This window comes from Haliotis rufescens, unplaced genomic scaffold, assembly GCF_023055435.1.
Source record: "Haliotis rufescens isolate VD_foot unplaced genomic scaffold, xgHalRufe1.0.p SCAF_8, whole genome shotgun sequence".
NCBI lineage: Eukaryota > Metazoa > Mollusca > Gastropoda > Lepetellida > Haliotidae > Haliotis > Haliotis rufescens.
The window spans coordinates 40,691,250-40,711,958 of NW_025964372.1; the positions used below are offsets into that span (position 1 = coordinate 40,691,250).

Below are 20,709 nucleotides of genomic sequence, written 5' to 3' on the forward strand. Positions count from 1 at the left end.
TCACATAGTGAATTGGATTGCATGGTCAGAATCTGTGACTTTGTTGATTGTATGTCATCATTGCTCATATAGTCACCCAATGGTCCAGACTCGATTATATACCCATATATATACTGTTGTGACTTAATGGATCAGCTGGTCAGGCTTGCTGACTTCGTTGATGGCATGGATTGTTGCTCATGACATCAATCACTGGATTGTCTGGTGGTTACTCCATTATTTAGACTGTGTCATGCAGATGTTAAACAACAAACACACATCACCAGCTGTGATGAAAATGTACATGATCATTCAGTTCCAAATGGAGAATAATAATAGCCACATATTATAAGTGAACTTCCGTGGGGTTTATTTTGGCAAAAGAAATTTAATATTGGCACAGATGATATATAGGTATTTTTACCAGTTTTGACTGTTGTATAACTCATTATTAAGAAAACCTGTGAAGATCCAGGGTAGAATAGGACTTCAGCAACCCATGCTTGCCGAAAAAGGCGACTCTACTTGTCGTAAGAGGCGACTAACGGGATTGGGTGTTCAGGCTCGCTGACTTGGTTGATGCATGTCATCGTATCCCAATTGCGTGGATCGATGCTCGTGATATCAATCACTGGATTGCCTGGTCCAGACTTGATTATTTACAGACAGCCGTCATATAGCAACAAACAATCAAACAATCATTATTAAGTCCACATATATTATTTTTCAGATTATGTTATTGTTGACAGCATAAAACAACATTCACTTATTCACCTATTTTACTGTATTGTACAGCTGGTGAAATCAACATGGACATCACACATGCCCGGAACTATCGACACTTCTGCAACAAAGTGTGGCAGGCATTCCGTTTTGTGCAGACCAACTTGGGTGCCGACTTTCGTCCAGGGGCTCGCTTTGGGGTACAGTATAGATCATGTTTGTCAGTTAGTCAAAAACATGTTTAATTAGGCATCTATTTCATTTCTTTGTCTCATTTTCAGTGCTGTAATATGTTCATGATATTGTCAATTTGCATAAAATATGTATGCAATGAAAAGCTGTGTATTGTTTTATTAAGTGCCTCCTTGTGTCAATTACCTGAGCACTTATTATGGTGAATATGGTAATGTAGGATACTCTGTTCTAAAAGGTACTATTTGACAAAGCCATGCCAACGACAACCCTATCAGTCTACATAAGTCAGTAACTGTGCTTGCTATCTACCCTGGTCACATGGGGGGCGGTCGGGCAGCCTAGTGGTTAAAGCGTTCACTTGTCATGCCAAAGACCCGGGTTCATGGGTACAATGTGTGAAGCCCATTTCTGGTGTCCCCCACCATGATATTGCTGGAATATTTCTAAAAGCTGCTTAAAACCATACTCACTCACTGGTCACATGGTTTATTTAACTGACAAGAGCTATTGTATTGTGGAATGTCATTTCAAATTTAATATCACACAACTTAATTTGTTCTTATTCAAGTACCATGCCATTCATCATGTTGTTTAAATACAAACATGCTTCTATGATTACTCCTGTTTTGTACTTCAGTTCAACGAAACCTTTTCTGCTGTTGACCAGTGGATTCTCAGTCGACTAAGTCACATGATCAAGTCATGTGATCTACACTTTGGCACTTATGATCTGCATCATGTGACAAGGGCACTTCACCAGTTCTGGCTGACGGAATTTAGCGATGTATATTTAGTAAGTATGAGATGCTCATTTTGTCACTGCAGGAATTTTGAAGTTTTAAGCACCATTATTTTTAAATAGGATAACATGGCTAATGCATCCATTATTTCATCAAAGTTTTGTTAGTAGTGCAATTTGACGCCAGCTCGCTAGCCCGAGATTAAGCATCAGAACGCTTTGCAGACCATTGTGATGTCATCGGTTACCATGACATCACGATGACATGAAATCACTTATCTCTCTGCCATTGAAGCTGGTTAGCTGTTCTTTATAAGCAAGACACTGGTTTTCATTGTAGCGATATTTGCAGGGAGAAATATATCGCTTGAATCTCGCCAAATCAATATTTTCTGAGGAAGCCATGTTTGCAAAGAAATCTGGTTGCTCTGGGTGACGAGCTAATGCTTAATCATGTTAATAACAAGTCTTCCCCATGTCTGCCAGGCTCATTGCCTCCACTTTCTGTATCCTGAACAGGGATTATAGTTGGTTTCTTTATAGATGACTGGAAAGTAACTTCCAGCTGTGATCTAGTTCATAAGTGTATTATTGTAACTCTGACTGGAGAAGTCATCTTGTAATATTTCTGTCATCTTCTAATGTAGCTGTAATAGTTGACTACTGCTGATCCAAAACCACCCATTCACTCGTTTCAAAGGTTGAAAGGCGTTCCTTTGTGTTTTGTCAGTAGTAGCAGTAACTTCCAAAGGATAGTTATGTGCTGTTGCAGGAGGCTGGTACATTAGTCTATGGTCCCAGAATTGTCTTAGAGTTACCTCCCTTAGCCATGCTATGATCTGCTAATCTAGATATTATCGCGAATGAGTACACATCCTTGGCTTGTCAGGACCATATTACTCAAAGTGATAAATAATTTTTGAATGGGCTTTCCTCCCATTTTAAGCAGACATGCCATGGTATGACTAAATTTCTGTTCAAACCAGTGTTCAAACCACTTCTAGTTTTAGTTATTCTTCTAAAAGTTCACAAATGAATTTTTTCCCCATGAACGCCAGGAGTGTGTGAAGCCAGTGTTCCAGTCCAGGGCCCATTCTGAGCAGGACAATGTGCGACACGTGCTGTACCACTGCGTAGACACATATTTACGTGCAATCAGCCCTTTCATGCCATTCCTGTCTGAAGAGTTGTTCCAGCGCTTACCAGCAAGGGGAGACAACTGGCCTGTCAGCGTGTGTGTGGCTCAGTATCCCCAGCCTGAAGATGTAAGTATGGAGACTGGGATATGCATCACAAATAATCTCACGGCATAATCTAGTCTAGTCTGTCTTACAGACCCTGATACAAATATAGATCAAATAAAGCCCATGCAAGTCTATAATGTTTGGCAAGTCTAGATCACTGCAGTATCTGAAAATGAAGAGGGTCACTGGGCTCCCTTTTATTATATTTTTATTAAGATAACTGAACAACTGTTTTTTCTGTTCGATATGTTCATTTCAGAGACTAGATGTTAGTCTAAATCTAGTCATACTTGTACACCTTGGTGACTTGGTGGATTGTGTGTCATCTTGCCCTGATGGTGTGGATCGTTGCTCATAATATCAATCACTGGATTATCAAGTCCAGACTTGATAATTACCAGGGCTACATCATTCAGATGACATATTTGCTAAATGTGACAACAACAACAAAACAAAATGTGTGATAACACTTTGAGAACTGTTTGATATTTCAGTACAAGTGGACCAACGCCAGTCTGGACAACACCATGGCCACAGTGAGGAACATCGCCTACCACTCTCTGTCTGTCAGGAAGGAGTTGAATCTGACCAAGACAAGAGCTGCCAGTATGTTCTCCATAGACTTCACGTCTCTTAATTCATAATGATATTGGAATGTATTTTTTGTCAAGGGAGATAACTCTCGATGTAGCTTTGCAAATTATCCTCACCAATCCACTTGTGGTGGGATGTCATATTTCGGCTTCGACTTCATTTTCAACTCAGATATTTTTAATCTTAAAACGCACAAAAAACACAAATATTCCGTTGATAGTACTCTCTTTTGGGTGTGCATGTCATGGTGCTCCGTTATTATTTTGAATTATTTCTGCCAGTCTATGTTTGTTTTTTGAGATAAGGAATGAGTGAGGGAGTTGGGTTCATCACCGCTTTGATAGTATTCCAGTTACATGACAGCATGTCAGCTTATTTTGGAAGGAAAGCCCAAAGTGATTGAGATACAGAAATCAGATAGGCTCTTCTGAATGTTAGGCTGGTTTGTACCTAGAATTTAGGTACTAATTGGTGGGCTAGAAGACTTCAACTAGTCTACCCTGCTAATAGCTTAATTGTTTGCTACAGATTTCCTGACGTGTACAGACTCAAGCCAGAGAGGTCAGTTGTCAGACTTCAGACTCAGCCTCCAGACACTGTCCAGGGCTAGTGACTTCAGTGTGATGTCTGACGGACAGGGAGTGCCAGACGGATGTCTGCAGATACAGGTGTCAGACACATGCAGTCTGGCTGTAGTGCTGAAGGTGTGTAACAGGAGGACACTCTTCTTCAGGTGGTCTCATCCAGGGCTGTTCCACAAGGGGATTTTAGTGCCTCAATATCTTAACCCCAGACCCCAGTTCACTTGCAAAAAGTCATCTTTGTGCTAGAACTGTTGTAAATCTATGTTAATGTATAGTCTCCCAGATTGGATTCTAGGACCTGCTCCACAAATCGTAGGTCCAAGTCAAAGTGTGAGACTTATGATCAGCTTAGCACTCAGGGCCCTGCTCCACAAAGTGATCGTAGTGCTAGAACTGTTGTAAATCTATGTTAATATATAGTCTCCCAGATTGGATTCTAGGACCTGCTCCACAAATCGTAGGTCTATGTTAAATTCTGTGACTTATGATCGGCTTAGCACTCAGGGCCCTGCTCCACAAAGTGATCGTAGTGTTACGACTATCGTAAGTCTATGCTATGGTATGGGAGTTACGATGGTCTTAGCGCTACAATCGCTAAGTGAAACGGGCCCTGGTCAGAATAGTTCCCCATTAACCCATGCTTGTCTCCCAGTGGGGTTACCGGGTCAGAATAGGTCCCCATTAACCCATGCTTGTCTCCCTGTTGGGTTTAGGGTCAGAATAGGTCTCATTTTGAAAATGCTTGTCTCCCAGTTGAGTTTGGGATCAGAATACGTCCCCAGTACCCATACTTGTCTCCCAGTGGGGATTCTGTCAGAATACTTTCTCACTACCCACTGCTTGTCTCCCATGGTGATTCCTAGTCAGAATAGGTACCCATTACCCATGCATGTCTCCCAGTGGGGATTCACAGTCAGAATTGGTCCCCTGTACCCCTTGCTTGTCTCCCAGGGGCGATTCCAGGTCAGAATAAATCCTCAGTACCCAAGAGCTGACAAAAAGCAAATGTTGTGGTACCACACTGGATCTTGCTCCTGTTTTCAGTAGCAGGTTTGTCATTGCTCGTAATATCAATCACTAGTTTGCTGGGTCCAGTCTCGATTATTTACCAGCTGCTGTGATGTTGCTGGATTAGAGTGTTTGCTGTTTAAACCCGTTATCAGCAATGATTCAGCTATATGATGGCAGTCTGGGAAAGACAGTGCAGTGATTGACATCATGAGCATTGATCTATGCAATGATCACACAATCCTACAGTCACCACTTGTGACAAGGATGGGTAGCTGGAGACCAGTTTCGACCCAGGTAGGGTGGTATGGTAGCCTAGCGGTTAAAGTGTTCGCTAAGCTCATTTCTGGTGTCCCCCTGCCGTGAGAATGCTGGAATATTGCTAGAATATTGCTAAAAGAGGCGTAAAACAATACTCACTCATTCAGGTCCTCACGGGGATGCTGATCGCCTCCGTGGTCTTGTGGTAGAGCGTCCGCCCGTAAAGTCCGGGGTTTGATCCCCGGCCGCGTCATACCAAAAGACGTTAAAAGATGGTACTTGTTGTTACCCTGTCTGGCGCTCGGCATTAAGGGGCTACAACAAGGACTGGTCAGTATACTGTGTCTGAGTGGGGTATTCATGTTAAACTGTGGCATGGTATCACAGTGAGCTAGCACTATAAATCAGCTTCAGTCCGGACTAGTACAAGCAGCCACACACACACACACATACACGTGCATGCACATCGCTATATAAGTGCAATAATCTTGGACGCGACGTTAAACCCAATTTCACCTCACCACTTTACCTCACGGGGATGCTGCTGGAATTCTGCTGTCTGATTCAGTCACAGCATCCACTCATTGTCAAGGCCGAACTGTTATGTGTTATATTTTTTTCCAGTTTTGCTGACCTAGTAGTTGGGTAGGTTGAAATCGAAATGACATTTTTTCAGCTAAAAAATATGGGTCAGCCATTAATATTGCACTATATTTCCACACCACATAGGGGCGTGCTCAAAGCGCTACATTATCATTACCCCAATTAATAGATCAGTGTGCCCTTGATTTTTCATTCTCAGCTCCCTAGGGAGTATGCAGCCCAAGCTGCCTGTGAGGCACTAGAAGGTTAGCAGTCATATTACCATCTCATCCTACCGGGTACTGATTCACTGCTGGGTAAACAGAGGCATATTTATGCTGACAAACTGTTCTTCAGTTTGGGGAAGACATAAAATTGGTTTGGTTGGTTGGTTGTTTAACGCCGCACTCAGCAATATTCCAGCTATATGACAGGGGTCTGTAAATAATTGAGTCTGGACCAGACAATCCAGTGATTGATATCATGAGCATCAATTGACGCAATTGGGATCAATGACATGCATCAACCAAGTCAGCGAGCCTGGCCACCCGATCCCCTTAGTCGCCTCTTACGACAAGCATAGTCGCCTTTTACGACAAGCATGGGTTGCTGAAGACCTATTCTACCCCGGAATCTTCACTTGTTGGGAAGACATAAAACATAAAAGCTTGTTCTGCTTGAAGTTAAGGATGTTTGCTAGTTTTACAGTTTCATGTGTGTGTATTGTTTGTTTCTGTCGAAAAATACTTTGCTCACAATAAGTCGGTCTTTAATTCATATGATTGTTTGCAGTGACCGGAGGCCGTACATTGTATACTTTTCATGACATGACAGATCAACAAAAGTAATATGAAAGAATTGAGCGTTCTTTAACTTTTTTTGAGTAGTATATATACAGTTCATTTGAACAGTTATAAATTAAGGTCTTAAAAGATACTTTTTGTTAGATATTTGTTGTTGTACTTTTGGTATTCTTCGTATCCATCAACCATGTATAAAAAAAAAGCTTCATTGGTTGCTTATTGGGGGTTTTGGTTCAGGTTGGTCAAATCCATGAACCAAGATATGTGAAAAAGGAGTTGAAGCTTGCAATGCAAGTGTTTTTTTCTTTAAACACAGGATGTCATCAATCCACATGAGCAGCTGCCCAAGCTGAGAAACAGAAAGAGCAAATTTGAGAGCGATTTGGAGCGTGTGAACATCGGGATGAGTCGGACGGAAAACAAACTCGTGACTCATAAGATGTTAGAAAAGGTGAGGCGATAAGGAATACTTGGTCAGGTTCTACAGGATTCCAGGATTCCAGAGTTACAAAATTAACAGAATTCCATGTAATTCCATTTTTTGCAGAATATTTGCAGAATCTTCTTTTTTGTGTTATCAGCTCAACAATACAGCTGTTATAATTAAATGTTGATAGATATCACAAAAAAATTTAAATGAAAACAAAAACAATATTTACACTTAGTCACAAGTAAAGAAGTCCCAAAGATAATGTTTAGGTCCTCAATAAATGGAACTATTATTGTTTATTTTCAGAGTGGAAAGTTGAAAGCTGAGATTGAAAAGATCAAGATCTATATTTCTGCTGTAGAGAAACTACGATGACAAAACATGACAAGACCTTGAACATTCTTACATCACATCCTGAAAAATTATTTGTGGCAAAACCAGATTCTCATGAGTGTCACAGGCTCCATCTTGATTATCATCCTCAGTTATCCAGGGTATTTTATCCCTACTCAGTCATGATATAAACCCTGGATGCGTTTGACCCCAGAGCCTTTTATGGAGTCTGGTTAAAATGACATTGGTGGAGATTACGTGCTCCACTGACCGTCTTGTGCTGTCTCAGAGCTACAGTTATATTTACTCAATAACCATCAGTGAAAAGCAGTTTTCTTGATGATGAAGTTGATATCTATAGAATTATAAAGGATCCATCAGTTGTTATTGATATATAGAAGGCCTGTTTAATAAATTCTCTAAATATTGTAAATTGAATGGCCTAAGAACAAAGGACACCAATTTGTCTGCCATGTAGTGTCATGGAAAGATATGTAAATAAATTGCAAGTGATTCCATGTTATTGATTTGCTAACAAAGCAATTATCAACAAACTGAAAAACTATAGACCACGCCCTGAGTGGACTGCTGTTTCCTTTATGCTGATAATAGAGTGGGAATTGCTTTATTGCACTATATGATGTTGTTGTGTACATGTTTTGTGTGTTACTGATTAAATAATGAAATCTATATTGTTATTATTGTTGACTTGTATATTTATAAGAACTAACTTCAATATTTATTTGCATTTATGGAGGCATGAATGTAAAAACAATGTGTACACTTTGTGTAAATCTGCCTACAGCATGCACATCGTTGTTTGTATTAATACCTCCATAAACACAAAGATATATGGTCAGTCTGCCAGTTCTTAAATAGATTTGTAAACTGCAAGTGTATGTTCCAATAATTGTGAAGATCCGGGGTAGAATAGGTCTTCAGCAACCCATGCTTGCCGTAAAAGGTGACTATGCTTGTGGGAAGAGGCGATTAACGGGATCGGGTGGTCAGGCTCGCTGACTTGGTTGATGCATGTCATCGATCGATCGATGCGTGGATCGATGCTCATGATGTCAATCACTGGATTGTCTGGTCCAGATTCGATTATTTACAGACCGCTGTCATATAGCTGGATTATCTCAATGCGGCATTAAACAACAAACAAACACACAAATCCAATAATTGTTCCACTTAGTTTCTTTCACCAACATTGTAACATGAAACGAATATACTGCTGATAGACTCATCAACATAATAATTGGTTTCCTAAATTAATGCATATTTTCAATTCATTCAGGGTTGTTTTATTGATGGCTTATAACAACATATATGCTGGGTAATGATTATCCTCCGGGTAATATTTGCATGAAACCATTTCTGAATAAGAACATACATATTACAAAGGCGGATCCTGCATTTTTAAAAGGGAGGGGTCAAAAATAAAAAAAATGTCAAAATCCTCTCTCAGCGAGTGTGCGTGGGTGTAGGGAGGATCTATACCATGCTACATTTGTTTTTCAAAAGTGAGGTCCGGATCTCCTGGACCCCCTCTCTGGATCCGCCTATGTATTATTAACATTAGGTCTGTATGGTATGCCAACAGTAGTGAGTGAGTGAGTGAGTGAGTGAGTTGTGTTTGATGCTGCTTTTAACAGTATTCCATTTATATCAGGGCATGTCAGCTTAATGTGCGAGGAAAGCCCGAAGTTATGCAGGTCTAAGACTTTACCACTTCGATGAAACCCACGTGCATATGGTGCTGACAAACCTAGAAACATAAAAGGGACAAACCGGGATTTGAGTATGCCAACAGTAATAAATTTGTTGATTAATATCCCATGTGTGTCACCTACGGGTCACACCCACTCCTGAAGGGAAGATGGAACGCAAGTAGTCGTCTGCCCCAGTATTCTAAGGCGGTGCAACTTGTTTTGCAGAGTTGCGTCCCTTGAGCACCCCAGAAACTTTAACCTATGATTGTGGGTTCGAATCCAGGTTCATCCCGATGATGTTTCTAGGTTTATCAGCAGCACATAGACCGACGGAAATGAATAAGAGAACACTTAGTTTTAGACACAGTGAAATTATATGCTATCATGACTCTTCTCTACCAAATAGGCGTTGGAAACAATGCACACAAACACACCTCAACATTTCATTCTGATAGTGTTGAATTTGCGATTTTAAATGTCTACTTTTCAACGTTGCTATGTTAAAATAATTTATGCAAAATGGTTTCTTACCATTCAACTTGAATTAATATCCCTGTCAAGAGTATAGACTACAGATGTAAACTTCCTGTCCTGATTGTCAAGCCACTTGCATTACCGCGCTGCCACACGGCCTTGAAGACGCATTTCAAGGATTTCTTGTGTATATTTTTGTCCGTTTCGGTTACCTTTGTCAGCTTTGATACGTATGTAATGTTTTAAAAAGGTAAATTTAAGTTAAGAACCTCCACACCTCGGTATATCGGCCAATAAGCAAACAGTCGACGAATCTGTATGGGCACTGTCAGATGCACTTCGAAAAGTATACATGACCCCGTAAAGATCCGGGTTAGGATAGATCTTCAACAACCCATTCTTGCCACAAAAGGCGACTATATGCTTGTCGTTAGAGGCCACCAACTTGATCGGGTGGTCAGTCTCGCTAACTTGGTTAATGCGTGGCATCGATCCCAATTGCGTCGATCCATGATCATGATGTCAATCACTGGATTGCCTGGACCAGACTATATTATTTACAGACCGGTGTCATATAGCTGGAATATTGCTGATTGAAGTTCTAGCCTTTTTGAAACTTGAAAAATGTTTCCTTTCTCTGCTGCCAGATTTCTCCCTGTGTTGGTAGGGTTGAGAAAGCTGGTTACTTAGATCTGAAATTGGAAATTTTAGCCCCGTTGTCCAGTGCTGTTGGGAATAGTGAGCGAATGAGTGAGTATGGTTTTACGCCGTTTTAAGCACTATTCCAGCTGTATCACGGCGGGGAACACTAGAAATGACTGTAGAAAATAATTTCACTCTCGGACAAGTACTTTGAGTCTCTCTGACCCGTGAAGATCCGGGTAGAATAGGTCTTCGGCAACCCAGGCTTGCCGTAACAGGCGACTAACGGGATCGGGTGGTCGGACTCGCTGACTTGGTTGATGCATGTCATCTTATCCCAATTATGTCGATCGATGCTCATGATGTCGATCACTGGATTGTCTGGTCCAGACTCGATTATTTCAGACCGCCGTCATATAGCTGGAATATTGCTGAGTGCGGCGTTAACAAACAAACAAACGATCTTAGAGTCTCTGACCTTGAAGGGGTTAATGGCCTTCTGAAATCTAGGCCCAGTTGAAGCATTGTGAACAACACACATTTCGTTACCGGTACAAGTGGGTTAAAGTTTCAGGTTTGGTAGCTTTTAAATCTGAGTCTTTTTGTGTTTTGGGGCATGTTCCAACATATGCGCTGAACCACTAATTGAACACATTTGTAGCTCACCTTAACCAAATGTTAGCGTTAGCTGTTAGTATGTTATCCGTCCGTCGCATGTTTATTGTAAACTAAACGCTGTTTAAGATCCTTTCAATGTTTATATTAACATAGCTTCCCGAGGCAAGCGTGCCCAGTAGCCTATATCAAAGCCTATAGTTTCCACAGCGAATTGGACTTCTCCCAGGAAGCGCTGCCTAGGCAAACCCACCGAGAACTTTTCGGAGAATGTGAAGACTCCCCAACACTGCATCCTTCTGCATAACCCAGATTGTCAGAAGGGCTGTATTTAAGGCAGTAAGCCTGGGTACTCTCCCAATGTCAGTTAACAGATTGGGAGTTACCATACCTAAGGCGACGAAAACGATGTGGGAGTTCGACAACTTGGTACTTGGGATGCAAGCGTGACATTTCGAAAGCGAGGTCCGCATATTTGCCACGTTTTACCTGAATCTTGTCAATCACATTAGTGTCAAAAGGGACAGAAAATTCAATATAAATGATTTAACTGATTTCAAGGACAAGATCAGGTTTGTTGGCCTGGATAAGTCTGAGGCTGTATACGGGCCTATTCCAATTTTGTATTTGTCATTTTCCATGACACCCTCTACATATTCTGGGTCGTACCATGGATGGACCTGTGTCAAAACCATAAGCATGGCGAAGACAGTAATAAAATAATCGAGCCACTCCATCATGTCGCTTAAGATACTGTGTTTGTGCCAAAGCTGGGCATCCACTGACAATGTGTTGGACAGTCTCATTTAATTCATTGCATATTATACTTTTCATATTTACATATTGATGCAAAATCACACATTGACGGTTTTGATTGGGAAGTGACTGGTCCTGAGCAGCAAACAGAAAGCCTTCTGTTTTACTTTTCAGGCCAGTCGACTTAATCCAAGCGAAGGACTCTGCAGTGGTCGTTCAGATAGCCTCTCCTTGGGGCAATTTGATATGGCACTTTCATTTCTCTTCAGCAGTACAGAACCATCAACACTGACATTTTGTATTATTATTTTTCTTTATTTTATTTTTTTCTTTATTCATTTATTATTAATATTTTTTTTTTTTTATTTTTTTTAAATTTTATTTTATTTGACTTTACTTTATTATTATTTATTTTATTTTTTTAGTGTGTGTGTGTGTGTGTGTGTGTGTGGGGGGGGGGGGGGCGGTGTTGGGGGTGTTTTCTTTATTTTAAGAAAACTGCCGATCTATGGTGTTACGGTCAAGATAGGCCGCAAAGTCTCAGTCATCTATTACTAATATGCCCCCTGAAACATCTGATGGATGTAAGACGATGTAGGTGGTCGGTTGTCCAGTGGTTAATGAGTTAGTGGTCCCCACCCATACTTGTCACAAGAGGCGAGTAAAATGGGGATCAGGTGAGTGAGTGAGTTCTGTTTAACGCCGCTTTCAACAGTATTTCAGTTATAACACGAGGGGTTGGATTACTGGGACAGGAAAGCCCCATGTGATGCAGGTCTCAGGCGTTTACTACTTTGGATAAACCCACGAGCAAGGATATGGTGCTGACAAACCTAGAAATATTATCTGGGGAACCGGGAATCGAACCCACGACCATAGGTTTCTGGCGTGCACAAAGGACACAACTAAGTGGTATATGGTGATATGATTGCGTGTTAACGCTGCTCATGATTCAAGTCACTAGATTGCTTGGTCCAGAAACGATTTTAGTGAGTGAGTGAGTTGGTTTTAACGCCGCTTTAACAGTATTCCAGTTATATCACGGTGTGTCAGCTTAATGTGGGAGGAAAGCCCCAAGTGATGCAGGTCTCAAACGTTTACCGCTTTGGTGAAACCCAGGAGCACGGGTATGGTGCTGACAAACCTAGAAACATAATAGGGATGAACCAGGATTCGAACCCACAATCAGAGGTTTCTGGCGTGCCCAGGGGACGCAACTCTGCACAGCGAATCGCGGCGCCTTAGACGACTGGGCCACTCGTGCCCCCAGAACCGCTTTTACTGCTTGGGAGTACTGATTTAAAAATAACGTAATACCATTATTATTTCAGGTATATAGCTCTATATGCTTAGCTGGAATGTTGCAGACTGTGACACAAAACACCATTCACTCACTTTCTCATTATGTCCGGAGCCGAGAAATGACAGGAATTGTGTTTTGCGTGACTTTTAGCTGTAATGCTTTATTATCACGACGGGGGAACGAAAATAGGCGTGACGAGCGAATGCTTAACCACGCGACTACTTCACTGCCCTGGCTTGCAAAATACTAACAAGGTTGTAAACTCGCATTCACGCTGTGTCTGAATTTATCTCAATAATATTATACAGGGAATTATGGAATACTGTAAGGGACATTCTCGCGATCTCGCATTCTCGCGATCTCGACCTTTGGAAACGAGGTAAATATTCCCAAAACACGAAAATGCGAGATCGCGAGAACGCGAGACCCAAATGTCCCTTACAGTATTCCATAGGGAATAGCTAGACATAGTATGCTGTATACAGTTGTAGAGCCTGTTGATATAGTGTCATTATTATGTGGTCTAGTCGACAGAGCGTCTGCCCGGAGGGCGGAAGGTCGGAGGTCCGATCCCCGGCCGCATCATACCAAAAGACGTATAAAGATGGTGCTTGTTGTTACCCTGCCTGGCGCTCGGCATTAAGGGGCTGAAACAAGGAGTGGTTGGCTCGGAATCAGTATACTGTGTCTGAGTCTGTAGTATTCGTGTTAACCTGCGGCGTGGTACATCAGGGCTAGCACTATAAAATCGGCATTGGTTCGGACGAGTAGAATTAGCCACACACACACAAACACACACAAACACACGTGGTGCACGTCGCTGTATAAGTTCAATGATCTTTTCATGACCTTAAACGCGACGTTAAACCCCATTTCACCTCGCCTCACAAAATGTAAGCCAGGTGAGCTACAGAGCACGGTTATAAAAAAAGGTTTTCATACATTTTAACACGCCATATCAAATTTCAACCTTGAGAGTCACAGACAAGACTCATGACTGCGTGACTCATGTACATAATTGCCCGTCTTGTCAGAACTAACGCCCGACTCGATTGATGATTATGCACTATGTACTGCCAAGAAATGCAGTGTCACACAATGGTTAGTTTTTTCTTTGTTAGCCATAACGTCTTTGTTGTTAACACCACACTCAACAATGTAACGGTAATCTGTAAATAATCGAATCTGAACCAGCCAATCAAGTGACTGACATCATGAGCGTCGATCTATGCAATTGGGAACCGATGACATGCATCAACAAAATCAGCCATCGTGACCACCCGATCTCGTTAACTTTGTCTACCAAGCATGGGTTACTGAAGGTCAATCTAACCTGGATCTTCACGGCGAATAAGGACAGAATTAAATTTCAATTTACAGGGTTTTTTTGTATTACCACCGTGCCGGAAAATCACACATACAAAACAAATCATATATATACGCTTCCCGAACCAGACAAGTGATACATGCTCATCGACCTATAATAGTTCAAAGCGATGTTTTGTTTGTTTGTTTGTTGTTTAACGCCGCACTCAGCAATATTCCAGCTATATGACGGCGGTCTGTAAATAATCGAGTCTGGACCAGACAATCCAGTGATTCACAGCATGAGCATCGATCCACGCATTTGGGATCGATGACATGTATTAACCAAGTCAGCGAGCCTGACCACCCGATCCCGTTAGTCGCCTTTTACGACAAGCATAGTCGCCTTTTACGGCAAGTATGGGTTGCTGAAGACGTATTCTACCCCAGATCTTCACGGGTCTCAAAGCGATGTAGTCACCTATACATGAAGGTGTCACCACCCCACCCCCTCTTTGAATCCCCCAAACCATCTCTTGTATTTTACTCCAAGTCTCATTGCTCAGCCCTGAATTCCGAATACTACTTAACGCAAATTTCAAAAAGAGAACATGGTTCGATTTGAAGTTAATTTACAGAAAAAAACATCGACAAAACATGATATGATTGTTACGTAAACAGTTCTATTGTTTTTTTAATTTTGAATCTGCGTACAAAATACGATTTTTATATGCGCCCCGCGTCCCGAATACTCTTTAAATAAACGCACCGCCTCCGTGGTCTAGTGGTAGAGCGTCCGCCCGTCATACAAAAAAGACGTTAAAAGATGGTACTTGTTGTTACCCTGTCTGACGCTCGGCATTACGGGGCTAAAACAAGGACTGGTCGGCTGGGAGTCAATATACTGTGTCTGAGTGGGATATTCATGTTAAACTGCGGCATGGTATCTCAGTGTGCTAGCACTATAAATCGGCATCAGTCCGGACTAGTACAAGCAGACACATACACACACGTGCATGCACGTCGCTATATAAGTGCAATAATCTTGGACGTGACGTTAAACCCCATTTCACTTCACCTCACCCTTAAATAAACTCCGAATTAAGCTACCAAAAGGGGGTTGGCAGTCTCATATTTTGCTTTGATAGTAATCAATCAGCGGGTGCCTATGTGAATGATACGTGAAGATCCGGGGTAGAATAGGTCTTCAGCAACCCATGCTTGTCGCAAGAGGCGACTAAAGGGATCGCTGACTTGGTTGATTCATGTCATCGTGTCCCAATTGCGTGGGTCGATGCTCATGATGTCAATCACTGGGTTGTCTGGTCCAGACTCGATTATTTACAGACCTACGTCATATAGCTGGAATATTGTTGAATGCGGCGTTAAACAAACAAACAAACAAACAAACAACACAAAGCATTCCTGTAATATTTCACGAAGCGCCATGTGAACAAATAGATAATTTAAAATTACAGTAAACTACGGTTATAACGAACACGCTTATAACGAACTGACGGATATAACGAACTAACTTTTTGGTCCCGACTATTTGCTGTAGTTATGCTGTATATATGCTTATAACGAACTACGGCTATAACGAACTAAAATTAGTAGTCCCTTTGAGTTCGTTATAACCGTAGTTTACTGTAAATCAATTTTAAAAAATATTAAACATTATCGAAGAGTCCAATTATATGTATAAAAAATTACCACCGACCGAAGGTTTTAAAGACAAAAACATCCGAAAACCAACTCGTACAAAGAAGTGGCCTTAATCTCATCACGGTCTATTGCTCTGCTCAGTCTCAGATCATTTACAATGTTTCTGTTGTTTCTCAGCAACGAGACAATCCGCTCTCCCGCTGAGCCCCCCGGCCGTAACAAAATTATATGTCATGGTGTAAGCCTTCACACACGTTAACACCCAAATGATAACAGAGACACGATATGGTATGTTTAATTACAGTTGGCTCACACAACGGTAATGTTTTTTGAGGATTATTCATATCAGCGCTTCAAGACGGATAATTATATCTCTGAACGGATAAGCCTCAGTCCCACACTATATAAATCAAAACTTCCATACTCTTCGACCGCCTCTAGCAGGAGGTGGAGTCATCCCACAGATGACATCCTTACCTTGGCGGAGTACAGGTACGGTGCAGCGTCTGCCCGCATTCGTGACCAACTCGTGTTATTCCGGGACAAGCCGAATAGCGACTAGTGCACGTCTCATAGCTGTTTTAGCAACCGGGTTCCGTCTTAGCGCAAACGGGCATACCTAAAACAATTGTCAACAGATGCAATTTAAAGCACATCGGGACATGCGGAATTATTCAGTATGCTTGAACACATTTAACTGTGTCTTGGGTATATGTCTAGATGCAAGATATGGGTTAAATCAAAAAATTATTTCTGAGGGATTCATTTGACGATGAACTTGAAATCATACGCGCATTCTGATTGGTTTGTCGTATTTTCGCACATAATATTTATCGATTGGGGGACGAATGTTCTTGCAGGTTACGAAAAGGGGCGAGTGCTGACGAATGCGTTTGCTCGGAGAGCGATATTTATGAAAAACAAAACAAACAAAAAACAACCAAAAAAACCCATGACGGGCACAGCCTCGAGTGGTTTATTCTCCCTGCAGTGTTTTATTGTACAATAAACAACGTCCACAAGCCTTTATTTCCTATATGAGATATCAACATTATGTACAACCTCTTAAGGAGGTTGTACATATCTATGTAGTCATATCTATCCCTCTTTTAGATGTGATCATTCGGCCATTGCGCTCATCTGCGTACCCCAGCTACATCGACGGAGAACTATACACACTTACCTCTCAAAATGACGTCGTCCAATATATGACGTCATCAAGTTTGCCTCACGAAGTTCACGTGCACCTGATCGACGCAGTGTGTGGCTGTTAACAAATATTATTTCACCTAATGCGCGAGATATGGAAATCTGCATTAGGGGGAAAGGTACACATAATCACACTGACAATTGTGGGAATATCCGTAAAATAACAAACTTAACCCCACCTGTTCATAAAATGGACTTGTCCGACATTGTCGAGGTCGGTTTGTATTCAGGGAAACACACCAGTATTTAAATACTGGTACATATTTTTAAAGCGTGTACATTTTATTTACATCCTTGTAGAGGGTGTACATAACGTTGATATCTATCACAGTTTATCTATGTCCACTCTACCTTGACTTAAGTTAAAACGCGAACTTTTTGGAGTCAGCAAAAATATTGTGTAGAGCCGCATCGGATGAGTCCAGTGTTTTGAGTGGGTTGTCAATCAGAATTTACGGAATCATAGCCTTAAAAAAAATAGGGCGCTCTGTATGTTCAGGCAGTTTGTTTACACTGTCACATTTCACACGAACTTATGACAGGCACGGGTAGCATGTAGCACGGCAATTTTGTAAACTAACATGAGGTGGGAACCCCTAAAGAAAACAGCAAGCCTTGCAAAAATGTCGTTCTACACCGCACTTCACTATTATGACGTCATATCGCTCATTGTGACGCAAAAGAATGTCGTACAAATAATAGTGATTGAGCTATAGAGAATACTACACTCATTCTCGTTAGGGTGGTACAGTTAACATGAATGTCTTTGGCGAACACTCTGATTTCCCTCTTCCAAAATGGTACGAACATGATATAAATATAATGTCTGTAAAAGCTCTATGCATAACTTATATTTAATGCAAACCGAATTTGATGCGTGTGACTATTTTGTTTGGTTTAATAAAGTGTTTGTAAATATCTCTCGTTCTCATTAATTTCTTCAGTTCTGCCTTGTATGAATGACGTCTCGCGATTTTTTTTATGAATGAAAAAAGTAGTCCCGGTGTGACAGAGGTCACGGTTATCCAATCAAAACGAATAAAACAAGGTCAACCTTGTACGACACACGTGTGACGTACGGATTTAGTATCTTGCCACCTGTATCTTCACCACGTGGGTATCGTGACGAGGTACAAAGAATAGTAAGTGTAAGTTTAGATATATTTCTCATTCTGCGAAAGGGACTGAATCGTATGTAGATAATAAAATGTCTGAAACAGGCATTAACCTATGGAAAGTAGTTTCTTTTGAACGTATTGGCGTAGAATATGTTTGCGGAATGATTTCGGAAACTTATAACTTGGTGATCAAGAAAGTTTCCTGAAACAATTTGTTTGAAATGCACAAAGATTGTCTTTCACTTAATGAATCCATCCCTTGAAAAACGTAAAATGAATGTTACGTGACAATCCCTTAGTTGTGACAGATGCATGTAAATTTACAGACTTGTCCCCTTTTGCCGTGCCAGGATTCACATATTCACTTCTGATATAATCCTTGGTTTGTTGGCGATGGGGTATCCTAGAGGTTAAAGCGTTCGCTTGTCACGCCAAAGACTAGAGTTCAATTCTCCATATTGGTACAATATGAGAAGTACATATCTGGTGTCCTTGATATTAATGGAATATTGCTAAAAGCGGCGAAAAGCAAAATTCACTCACTCCTACGCCGTCAGCAGTATTATATTGTATCGGGTGGCCTAAAAATGATCGAGTGGACCAGGCCAACCAGTGACTGAAAACACGAGAAACAATCTATTCCATGGACTGCGGCGTTAAACAATATTAGCTCACTCACTTAAAGTGTAAGAAGACAAGCCAGTGGATGACAGCATGAGCAACGATACGACTCTAAAACGAAAGGGATACAGGGGACTTACTCTACCCTGTATTCCCCACGGGGTGCGATGTGTGATGCAGGTATGTGAAACTAGTTTGAATGTAGTGTGTGTGTGTGTGTGCGTGTGTGCGTGTGTGTGCGCGAGCGCGCGTGCTATAATGCCGAACTCCGCATTATCACAGCTATGGTACAGCGGACCGTAATGACTCGAGTCCAGGGTTGATACTACAAGCCGCCCCGTGGATACCTACGTCTCCACGTATCGGAATAAAATATCTGATTTTAATGATGTTGGCTTCGTGGACACTGTCTACCAAGTCACATGACCTGACCACCGCGCCCATTTAGCCTACGACAAGCATTGTTAGTTTGCTGGGGACTAATTCTTACCCGTATCACCCAGGCATTTCCCGCTGCCCGAGCCTGACTAGCAATGTGGTGGCGGGGAGTGACTGGGTGGAGTGGTGGGGACTGACGGGGTGGGGTGCTGTGGACTGACCGGGTGGGGTGGTGTGGACTGACGGGGTGGGGTGGTGGGGACTGACGGGGTGGGGTGGTGGGGACTGACAGGGTGGAGTGCTGTGGACTGACGGAGTGGGGTGGTGGGGACTGACAGGGTGGAGGGCTGTGGACTGACGGGGTGGGGTGGTGGGGACTGGCGGGGTGGGGTGGTGGGGACTGACGGGGTGGGGTGGTGGGGACTGACAGGGTGGGGTGGTGGGGACTGACAGGGTGGGGTGGTGGGGACTGACGGGGTGGGGTGCTGTGGACTGACGGGCAGGTGTGGTGGGGACTGACAGGGTGGAGTGGTGGGGACTGACGGAGTGGGGTGCTGTGGACTGACGGGCAGGTGTGGTGGGGACTGACAGGGTGGAGTGGTGGGGACTGACAGGGTGGAGTGCTGTGGACTGACGGAGTGGGGTGGTGGGGACTGACAGGGTGGAGTGGTGGGGACTGACGGGGTGGGGTGGTGGGGACTGACAGGGTGGAGTGCTGTGGACTGACGGGGTGGGGTGGTGGGGACTGACAGGGTGGAGTGCTGTGGACTGACGGGGTGGGGTGGTGGGGACTGACGGGCAGGTGTGGTGTGGACTGACGGAGTGGGGTGGTGGGGACTGACAGGGTGGAGTGCTGTGGACTGACGGGGTGGGGTGGTGGGGACTGACAGGGTGGGGTGGTGGGGACTGACGGGGTGGGGTGGTGGGGACTGACAGGGTGGAGTGCTGTGGACTGACGGAGTGGGGTGGTGGGGACTGACAGGGTGGAGTGGTGGGGACTGGCGGGGTGGGGTGGTGGGGACTGACAGGGTGGAGTGGTGGGGACTGACGGGGTGGGGTGGTGGGGACTGACAGGGTGGGGTGGTGGGGACTGACGGGGTGGGGTGGTGGGGACTGGCGGGTGGGGTGGTGGGGACTGACGGGGTGGGGTGGTGGGGACTGACAGGGTGGAGTGCTGTGGACTGACGGAGTGGGGTGGTGGGGACTGACAGGGTGGAGTGGTGGGGACTGACGGGGTGGGGTGGTGGGGACTGACAGGGTGGGGTGGTGGGGACTGACGGAGTGGGGTGGTGGGGACTGACGGGGTGGAGTGGTGGGGACTGACGGGGTGGGGTGGTGGGGACTGACAGGGTGGAGTGCTGTGGACTGACGGGGTGGGGTGGTGGGGACTGGCGGGTGGGGTGGTGGGGACTGACAGGGTGGGGTGGTGGGGACTG

The 20,709-nt window shown here is 43.2% G+C and overlaps 1 protein-coding gene across 1 annotated transcript in view; it reads left to right on the top strand.

The window, feature by feature from the left end:
• LOC124151083 (valine--tRNA ligase-like) overlaps nucleotides 1-8,165 on the top strand; it is a 48,445-nt gene extending 40,280 nt beyond the window's left edge. The window contains exons 19-25 of the mRNA XM_048389028.1: nucleotides 775-902; nucleotides 1,535-1,690; nucleotides 2,695-2,901; nucleotides 3,375-3,486; nucleotides 4,003-4,178; nucleotides 7,029-7,163; nucleotides 7,449-8,165. Coding sequence (XP_048244985.1) covers nucleotides 775-902; nucleotides 1,535-1,690; nucleotides 2,695-2,901; nucleotides 3,375-3,486; nucleotides 4,003-4,178; nucleotides 7,029-7,163; nucleotides 7,449-7,517 — 983 coding nt within the window. The 3' untranslated portion in view covers nucleotides 7,518-8,165. The remainder of the gene's footprint in view (nucleotides 1-774; nucleotides 903-1,534; nucleotides 1,691-2,694; nucleotides 2,902-3,374; nucleotides 3,487-4,002; nucleotides 4,179-7,028; nucleotides 7,164-7,448) is intronic.
• Nucleotides 8,166-20,709: the final 12,544 nt, after the last annotated feature.